At 37.6% G+C, this 10,890-nt stretch overlaps 1 protein-coding gene across 1 annotated transcript; it reads left to right on the top strand.

The window, feature by feature from the left end:
• The first annotated feature begins 209 nt into the window (after nt 1–209).
• On the top strand, nt 210–10,558 carry LOC149302540 (tumor necrosis factor receptor superfamily member 11A-like). The gene is made up of 8 exons (XM_089482225.1): nt 210–324; nt 1,541–1,684; nt 2,540–2,633; nt 2,832–2,917; nt 5,412–5,510; nt 8,117–8,169; nt 9,248–9,878; nt 10,155–10,558. The coding sequence occupies exons 1-8, from the start codon at nt 210–212 to the stop codon at nt 10,556–10,558; spliced, it is 1,626 nt and encodes a 541-aa protein (XP_089338351.1).
• Nucleotides 10,559–10,890: the final 332 nt, after the last annotated feature.

Below are 10,890 nucleotides of genomic sequence, written 5' to 3'. Positions count from 1 at the left end.
AGCACCTCTTTAAACATTTGTTAATTGCTTCAAGTGAGAACAGTTCAAAAAATTCGAGGAACTAAAAAGGATTTCCCATAAATATGCTTTGAAACCATAAAGATTCACCTGTTTAAACATATAGCAGTTTTGTCTGCCAATAGATAAAAACGAGATATATAATATGTTTTAAACATGCTGTTTTATTTATATAAATAGGAGAACACATGATGTCCAGATGCACTTCCAACACAGACACGGATTGTAGACTCTGTGGCCTGAATGAATACACTTCACACTGGAATGATGATATAAGATGCCAGCTACATGTACGTTGCGATGATGGTAAGTGTTTGGCTGATGAATATTTTAATTGACTGACCGAGCATGTGCTTCTACTCTGAAATAGTTAAAATTCTTCTGATACCTCTCTAGATACAGGCAGGTCAACTTCATTGGTTAGGCTATTGTAGTGAAATCTGTTTTTCAAGCGGTGTACCTAAATCATTTTTATACATAACCTCCAATATGTCTTGCAGTATAGATGAGTTCCCCTAACATGGTCACCATACTTGCAACCGCAAAGATGTTACCTAACACTGGCACACCATTACTTTTAAAAGCACAATTTTTATTATTTAGTGGGGTTACTGAACATCCTCTGGAATAAAAAAAAAATTAGATTACAAAACAAAACCAGGCCAAGTTCTCCCATGACTACTACAGTAGCCCACGTGGAAAGATAATCCTGGTTACATTTACTTTTTGGCCTTAAACCACTCTTTAAATAGACATTCTCACATATTATAATTCTCTAAGGAGCCCAAAAATTACTTGCCGTTTGGTTCGAATGTGACATTACTTAAGAGAATTAGAATGCAGATCTAAAAATTTCCATGTGAACGCTTTGCTTTGAGTGTATCTTGTTTCACTGTTTTTTTTTTTAACAGTTTTTTTTTACATTTATTTACGATCTTCCAGCAAAGATTAAATTAACTTAAATTAAATATTTCTGTATTCACTTACTAGATTCATTTAGTTAATATATTATTGTTATATGTATCCAAATGGATCCAAGTACACTCGTAGTTTGCCTGATATAAAAAACCTGTTTTGAGAACATCCAGAAAAAATTCAACTTTAGCTCTAGTGACCAAAAAAGGTAGAAACTTTTGGCTGAATTCAAATAGCTAAAGATAACCTCATTGTTCAACATTACAATAGAAAAGACTTGTGCATTTTTGAGTAGCTTGATGTCCCTTTATGTCACCAGCCCATTCACTGTAAAGGATTCCACTAAAAATGTATTCAGTTTATAATGTAGAGGATATAATTAGGGACACTCATTTATCATTTATCATTTATCTCCCTTGCAAATGCATGGTGAGTTTCTGCAGAATCCCCCACTATGCAGTTGTCTACCCTCCGGCTTCTAAATTGAACATATCTCCTGCTGGGCACAATACACTGGCCCTTAAAGTGTTCCTAATGCATGACTTGCACATTCGGTGCTGATTTGTCTGCATGTTGGGAAAATACTGAAAATGTTTTTCTTTAATAGGGAAAGGATTAGAGGTGCTTTATTATGGAAACCGGACGTCACCCCGGGAATGTGTATGTAAGGAAGGATACCACTTACACACTGGTTATGATATTTGTATGGAAAATACAGAGTGTCCTCCTGGCTTTGGAGTAAGGTTTCCAGGTGAGAATTTTTTTCTAATTGAAAAAAGTAAAAACCAATTCAGAGGAAATATACTGTAAGGGTAGTGAAGGTTCACCACCAGTGGAACCCAAGTGTAGTATGCAGAACACTGGTGTAGGCCAACAAACAGTAAAATCCAAAGTTGGTTTGGAAAAAGGTCAGACAAGAAGTAAAGTCAGTACAGCAAAAAGTTAACAGGAACAAATACATTGTTAACAGGCAAGTGAGCTATGCTTCACTTAATGTGCTATAAATAATAGGTGAACAAGGTATCTAAAACATTAATCACATGTATTTGTGACTGAATTTTAGTTACTGATTTTTATTTGTTTTTTCATTTTAAGCTGTTCTTTACTTTCAAGTTCAGTGCAAGTCAAGTGTAAATGGGAGTTGGAAGTAGTGAATAAACACGTCTAACTGATTCTACTGCAAACTTCCCTGAACTGGGGGTTGGTGTTCTCTCAACCTTTACTATTATTTATGTATTGGTTTATAAAGCACCATCATATTCCACAGTGCTTTGCAAGAACTAAACAGGATATAACAAATAGTACATAACAAGTTCACCTACAGAATAGTACATAACAACTTTAGTTAAGGAGGGCCTTGCTCGAGCTCATAACCTTTAGTTACTTTATTTGTTGAATTAACAATTAATCAACTAAATGTAGGCTATGCTTTATGTCAACCACGTACCAAACGTATCGTGATGTTAGTGCAATTAATACAGATTTTTGGTAAACTGACGTTATTTTGTATTCTGAAAGTATACAAATTCAGAATAGTTTTATACTAATCCCAGGTGTTGCTTCCATCTTCATCGCAACATATACATTTCTCTTTTTCTCCCTCAAGTTCAAAAAAACCAAGACACTGTATGCATAGCATGTCCTGTTGGGTATTTCTCCAACTCTTCTTCATCCAAAGAAAAATGTGAACCATGGACAAAGTAAGTTATTTGTATTTGATGTAGAATTTTATTTTTAGTTGACTGGAAACCCAGAAGATGCAGGTTTGGTGCTTTATGTGAGGATTATGTGTGAACAATATATTAAAAGGTGTTGTGGCATGTTTGAGCATTTGGGTATAAGCATGTTGCTTCCAACACAGAAATATTCTATAATATTGTTGCATCTTTCCCTTGCAGCTGTACCGGCCTTGGACTTGAAGAGATAGTGCCTGGCAGTAACCAATCAGATGCTGTGTGTAACCGTTCCTTCAATGTATTTCAAAGTAGGTGTCACATGTTGCTACAAAATATGGGTTTAATATGTCTTTTATAGCACTGGAGAGACAAGTAACAAGTTATTATTTCACCCTTTAAGCCTGTGTTGACCAGGCTTTCCCTTTATGTGGCAAGTCTATCATCAAAATGTATAATTGTTATTATTGACTGTTTTATATGGCGCCATCATATTTCGCAGTGTTGTCCAATAGGTAAACAGGACATAACAAGTAGTATATAACAATTTGACTTACATAAACAAGGGGTAAGGTGAGCCCTGCTTACACGATCTTACAATCCAGCGGGAGTTTAGGTGTTTTACACAAGAGGTGTGAAGCTGTTATGGATGGACCATGCGCATTAGTATACTGTCCGAAGGCAGGAGCAGGACTAGGATAAGTGGGCTAAGGAAGTTGGGAGGAAGGGCATCAACTCATAAGTTTGTAAGCCTCCCTAAAGAAGTGGATGTTGAGAGATTTTTTGAAGGAATCGAATGCAGGGGCAAAGAAAAATAGCCCGGGAGAAGGCATAGGGGCTTAAGAAATCTTAAGAAATCTTAAGGGCTGACAGAGGGGAGATGTGCTGTTAAATCGATGGGTGAGGAAGAAAAGTCTAGTAGCTCATGGTGCATTGTTGAGGGGCGAGACAGTTAAGAGGGAGGCATTTGTGTCAGCTATTTTTTTAAAGATGGAGACGGCAGATTTTTGAGACAGACTGGATGAGTGGGGGGAATGAGAGGTCAGAGTCAAGGGTGACAACAAGGTCACATTGGAACACTCCCTCTGCTGCACGTGCGCCACTGCCGCTAGTTTATAGCAGCAGCTGGCGTGTTCTTGTGTTCCAGCAGGGAAGGGGACACGTGTGACGTCAGTGTTGGCACGTTGCCGCCGCCAGATTTAAAAGTCCTTAAGTCCCTGTCTCAGTCCCTGGTGTGGTCTTCTAAGCCTTGCATATTCTGAAGGGATATTTCGTGTTACCGACCTTCCTTTGTCCTACAATTTGGCTTTGTTTGCTTCATCCAATGTATGACCCAGACTGTCTGACTATCCGCTCTGGTACCTATTGCTCATCTGACTACCCGTCCTGTGTATGACCTCTGGCCCGTCTGACCCTATGCTCTGGTTTTTGGCTCTCGGCTTATCCACTTGCAATTTTTGTTCACCTACGAATCGTGCCCCTGAACCGATTATCTCTAGTGTGTTTTTTCCTCCTGACATACTCAAGGACTATCTACTAATTATATCTCTACCAATTCCTGGAGCCTCCTCACTGTTGGGATCATCGAAAACCTGGGGAGCGTTACTAGGGGTATCTTCTGGTACGCCTCTACTGGGAGAAGACAGGCGGTTAGTTACACAATCTAAGAGGGAGGGAGGATGGACGAGAGACAGGGAAAGAATAGGTAGATCTGGGTGCAATCAACATACGGGTGGTATTGAAAGCCAAAGGTTGATATTTGTTTGCAAAATTAGGTAGTGTATAGGCAGAGCAGAAGGAGTCCTAGAACTGAGCCTTGGTGTACCCCGACTGAGAGGGGAAAGGGAAGTTACTGGGGAGGAAGACATGGAAGGTATGATCAAAAAGGTAGGATATGAACCAGGAGAGAGAGTCACAGAGACCAAGATCGTGAAGAGTTTGAAAGAGAAGAGGGTGGTTTACAGTGCCAAAAGCAGCAGAAAGGTCCAGTAGTACTGGCATAAAGTAGTGTCCCTTTTATTTAGCAGTGAGGTCATTAGTAACTTTAGTAAGGGTGGTCTTAATAGAAGTGAATGCCTTTTCTTAATTGTTCCAAGTTAAATTAGAGGTTTAGTTGAATGTGCATCAGGTAGATGTTTTCTAAAATACTAGGTATTAGGTTCCTGATAGAGGGACATCGCTCACTGTTGTGTAAAACTAAGGTTAAACACTTTTTCACTGATGCCCCATGAACACTAAGGTCTGATGCATGTGGAGGAACACATGTGGATCTCTAGCTGGAGATAGATTAAGAAAACATACAATTCTTCTTGAGTGTTGAATTGAGACTCTCAAGGGGCCCTAGCTATGTGTGCTTATCCAACTGCACATACAAATTAAATTTCATCACTTACCGAAACAGTATCTTGCACGGTGGGGCTGAAATGATCAATTATCATGAAAGCATCAGGGGCCTCCCAGAGCTTGGGGGCCCCTAGCCAAGTACCTAGTATGCCTAATAGATAATCCACCATAATGTGACCTGCCTGCATATCTTCACAATGTGTATGTCATCTAAAGCATCACTGTATCTAGTTTAAACTATTTTTATAAATACATCTCTGCATGAAGGAGGTGTTATATAAAATGCAACTCCACAGTGTTTCAGAGTTTTTAGTCTGGCTTTTCTCAAGTTTTATTTTTTGTTTTTTTGTAAAATACATTAATAGTTATTGGCTTTTTTTACCTGACATTATTGGTAAATACCTGGTCATTTTATGCTTCTGTTTTGGGGGGTTTTGTAACTATTTTTGTTTTGTCTTTTAGATTTCCAGGTTATAATTTGTATTTCACTAATTGTGGTTTCGGTGCTAGTGACTGCATCTGCTGTCTTTGTTTGCTGTAAGAAGATTAAGTCATCAAAAGGTATTGAGTGTTGAGCTAATTATTTTGTGCTGAGCATTTAGTTAAAGGGCACAAACTAGATCTGAGAATAAAATAACTTTTATTAGAGAACAATAAATTAAATAAAGTATTTTCAAGAAATAAGCAGATTTAAAATCACATTGGTGGATTAATTATCAGAAGTTTCACATGGCTAGTATATAAATGCAAGCAAACTTCCAGGTTGTGTAAGTGATCAAAATAAGGAATTGATCATTATTAATACTTTTAGGACTGCACTGGTCTATGATCATAGATAAAATCCATGTTTTATGTTTTCATGTCTTTATGCAAGACATCCATTAAACATTCACAGTGCTGGTGGAAAAGTAAGTGAACCCTTGGGTGTAATAACTGGTCCAACCTCCTTTGGCAGCAGTAATCTTCAGGTAGCTGCAGATCAGACCTCCACAACTTGAAGTAGGAATTTTAGACCATTCTTCTTAATGGAATTGCTCAAGCTCAGTCATAATCCGTCTGGTGTGAAAAGATCTCTTAAGGGTTAGGGTCTCTATTCTGACTGGGCTACTACAAAAGGCTGATTGTAACGTTTTTGCGGTGGTCGTGTTTAGCTGTAAGTTTCTCTCTCATTTAATGGTATGTATTGGGGTTTTCTTCAGATACCATTTTTTGATGATATCATCTAATTTACTATATATATATATATATATATATATATATATATATATATATAGATAGATAGATATAGATATATATATATATATAGTGAACATTTAAAAAAATATCACTTTTTCTCACTTTTATTTGAAAAATCTTTTATTCATCTACAAAAGCTACCGTATTTGCTCGGATATACAATATGTCTACCTGTGGATTGATGAATATGTAAACTCTTTCCAGCATTATGCAAATCAACAATTCTTGGTCTTCTGAGACTTCTTTTTTCTGAGGCATGGTTCACATCAGCAGATGCTTTCTTAAGAATAGCATACTCAAAGCTTTAAAACACACCTCCAACACCAATCCATGGATTGGACTCCAGGTTTGCCAACTCCTGACTCCAATTAGCTTTTGTTGAAGTGGGTAGCCCAGGTTTTCCCATACTTTAACCCACGCTGTGATTGTTTGAGTGATGTGCTCAATATGGACAAGAACAATACAATAATGTTTGTGTTATTAGGTAAAGCAGATTGCGTTGGTTCAGTAACTTTGATTAAGCTGATAAAATAGTTTAAGACAAATGTATACATAAAGGCTGGCAATTCCAAAGGGTTCACTTGTTTTTGCCACTGTATACATAATGTTCACATTATGGGAATTGTTATAGACAACAAACTAGGCAACAATGTGCAATGTCAGTCTGCGGTTGCTAAGGCCAGTAAGGTATTGTCGTGTATAAAAAAGGGGCATCAAGTCGCGGGATAAAGATATAATTTTGCCTCTGTATAAATCAATGGTAAGGCCGCACCTTGAATATGTTGTGCAATTTTGGGCACCTATTCTAAAAAAGGATATCATAGCACTAGAAAGGGTGCAGAGGCGGGCTACAAAATTAATAAAAGGAATGGAGCACTTTAGTTATGAAGAAAGGTTAACTAATTTAAATCTGTTTAGTTTAGAAAAACGTCACCTCAGATGGGGATATGATAACATTATATAAATATATTCGGGGCCAATACAAACCATTGTGTGGAAATCTGTTCATAAACAGGACTATGCATAGGACACGTGGTCATGCGTTCAGATTGGAAGAAAGGAGATTTAGACTAAAGCAGAGGAAAGGGTTTTTTACAGTAAGGACAATAAGGATGTGGAATTCTCTGCCTGCAGAGGTAGTTTTATCGGAGTCTGTACAGATGTTTAAACTGCAACTGGATGGATAACTAGAAAAACATAATATTCAGGGATATAATCTTTAATTATGGGGAAACAGCTTATTGATCCAAGGAGAAATCTGACTCATAGTGAATCATCTGTCATCCTTTGGTGCTGTTTGTATGTATGATTTGAAATAAACCTAGTCTAATAAGGCAACAAAACTGTGAAACTGATATTTATTGAAAAAAAATATCACTCAGTCTGAATTAACACACGGTACAGACTGTGCCATGTGTCACAGTTTTAGCTAATTCAGTTCAAATAATAATTACCTAATTATTGGTTATTCATAGTTGTATAATGTGGTGTGTGCAGATATCTGGGAACAAAAAGTTATAACACTTGTCATCCATTTGCTCGCTTTATAGCTCCTTAACTTCCCTTAATAGGAGTTCTAAGTTTGTATTGGTTTCCCTTTCCTTTCTAAAGATAAAAATATTCACTTAATAGGAAACATACAAGAGAAGAAAATATATATCATGTAATAGCTTGTAAAACCAACATACATCTCCATGGATAATTACCAAAATTCCTTTAAGTAAGTACATGGCCTTCCTGGGTGGGTCGAAACCAGAGTTCAAAAATATATACATAGATTGCTTAAGAGGGGATCCAGGACAAAACTCCTAAGATTCTCTGCTTACTACGGTGCTTTGATTTAAGTTGGGTATTGCATTACTAACTTATTTATATCTTAAAAATATTAACATTCAGGAGTTTAGTAATTTTGTTTGGTTTTCTTCCTACAGCAGATTTATCAAAGTGGATGAATGAGGTCTGCACCAGGATTCAAGGAGCAGAGGTAAGTTATCTGGTGACGTATTTAACTTGGCCCCTGCCAAGGGGCACCTTCCCAAGCAGTTCGCTCCACACCTGGGATATGACATCATATCCTTGCACCTTACCTATTAAAAAGGAGCACAGCACCATGTACTGCATACTATGGAGGTTGTGCCAGCCTGGAGACATTTTAAACAGTAAATGAACAGAGCAAATAAGTAGTGTCAAGTCTGATGATAAGTCACTACTGACTGATTTATTTTACATGCTACTAGAACAGTTTTTAACATAGAAATATATTATTTTGTTCTGTGCAATGAACAGGATGTCAAATTTGAAGCAATTTCAGTCATTGAGTTTTATATTGGATGTCAGCTCTTTTTTGTAATGCAACTTTTTGCATATACCATGCCATCCACTTTTCATGTTTTACAGTTAGAAAGTATAGTGATCCAAAATGAACACTGAGTTATACACTGAGTAGATTTGATAGGGTTGAAGACGTAAAGCACAGGGAAATGCATTTGTTTCCCTAGTACTTGTTATTCCATTTCAGCATTCTGTAGTGATATTACAGCTGAAAAAAGTAACTATTTTTATTATTATCATTACTGTTACCTTGTATTTATAAAGTACTAACAAATTCTGTAGTAGTTTATAGTGTGCGTAATATAATTTTAAATGAGCAAAACCAGAAGATTTGAAGTGCTTTGTTCCATTAAGCCTCTGGTAGCGGTTTTATCTATTTTAGTGCATTGGGTTTTTTTCACTTAAGTCAGAATTATCAGAGCTTGCATGGGCATTCTGGTTTCACCTTTACTGTGCATTATGGAGGGCTAACCCCAGTGAGCTTCTGATGCAGGAAGAGCTTGGATGGACCTGTATAATGTATCAGTGAGATGTCCACAAAATCCCCACCTATTAAATAACACATTATACAGGACCTGCTCAGTCCTTGTTGCTGGAGAAACTTGCCAGTATTTGCAGGAAGTTTAAGCCACATCTTGTATAAGGTATTAGACACAAATATTATTTTTAAAATGATTACTGTTTGAGTTTACAACCAAATTGGCAACACTCTAAACTCATATTTTTTTCAGCAAATATCCCCCTGCATTGAAACCAAGACCAATCTTAACAGTATTGACAGAAAAACTGCAAATGATAGGATTCACAATCCTGTTGAGCAGAGCATATGTATACCCATTAGTCCAGACAGCATAAAAGTATGTGGGCATCTCCATGGCAAAAGTGTTCCTACAGAAGATGAGTACACGGAAAAACATCATTTGATGGATTCTGAAGAGGGAAGTATGAATACTGCAACTGACTCAATGGCAGACACAGAGGACACCTCGTTAGAAAGTGATACCAGCCATTGCTGCTCAGAGACAAGCTGTCAGAGGTTGCTGTTAGACAGACTTCAATGTATACCACATGAAGAATTGATCTTTAGTCCTTATTTTACCCAAGACCTAAATGGCCTCATACATGCTAATGGACACTCCAGAGATGGTCTTGAAGCTACCACCGAACCCCAGGAAAGTAGTTGTTTTTATTGTTTCTGTCAAAGTATGCCTGGAACCTATTCTTCGTGTCCTGCACATAGTACCTCAGACAGAAACTTTGGGGATGAAGCAGGTTCATCTGCTACTGAAACACAGTGTCCTCAAGGCACTAGGAGCACTCCAGGAGGGAGCCACTCTTCAGAAACACCACCACCACCATCTGGTATGAGAGTCTCCTAATTCATTTTTTATTATGCTACATTGGAAAAACTTAACATGCTAAACGACATAGGAGGAGCTAAGATGGAAGGATGTAAAAGGGGATGTTAAGATTGAGACAGTTGAGGGAAAAGGTTGAAAGAGGTGCCCTGTGCTTTTTAATTTGGTGCAACGTTAGTCTGTTCAGCAAGCTAGCATGCCAGTAGCTCAGAAGGGAGTAAGCATTGTGTAATAACAATAATACAAAAAATGCAATCTAATTAAATATTTTCTTTTCCAGGCAAGGTGACAGGAAATAATAACACAACTGTTATTTCGAATGGCTCCGTAATGAACATTAAAGCTGATGTTGTTTTATTGGTGGTTAGTCCAAGTTCTCAGGATGCAGCCACTGTGGCTGAAAGCGAAGAAGAAAACATACGAAATCCAGTGCAGGAGGAAAGCCAAGGCGAATGTGACAGTTTTGTAGTAAATACCCAGCCCCACATAGGGAGGTATGCCGACTTCCTACCCAACCTAAACACAAGTTCTGAGTCATGGAATACCTCTCCAGACCACTGCACAAGCATTGACAGCCATGACACTTTAGATAAAGGGCAGCATAACTTTGGGTTCTCTCAGAATACAACCGTTCTACCCATTCAAGAGGAGGGGAAGCCAGAATTTGATGTGTTTGAAGTATGAAAGCAATATCTATTTTGGTCTGAGGAATTAATTCTATGACAACAAAACTGGGTAATAACATAGCCACCATATGAACGTCGGAAGAATTACATTTGTGGACTGTACATAGTGTACATAAATCTCCTAGAACAGTAGCTTTTTTCTACAGTGCAGCTTTTTCTATTCTTTGTTTTATTTGTATATATTAGGTGCTATCAAAACAAGTGTGGATCTACTTTGCATGAAAGAAGCTAAGAAACGGTGATTGGGAAAGTGATAGTTATGTGTGATTATTTGCTTTTTAGCATTTTGCTAAGCCTTTGTTCAATGCCATTTTGAAGCTGCAGTGATCA

The sequence above is a fragment of the Sceloporus occidentalis genome, unplaced genomic scaffold (genome assembly GCF_023333645.1).
Source record: "Sceloporus occidentalis isolate IW3139 unplaced genomic scaffold, rSceOcc1.0.p SCAF_18, whole genome shotgun sequence".
NCBI lineage: Eukaryota > Metazoa > Chordata > Lepidosauria > Squamata > Phrynosomatidae > Sceloporus > Sceloporus occidentalis.
Note: the sequence above shows the minus strand (reverse complement) of the source record. Positions and strands in the feature narration are given on the sequence as shown.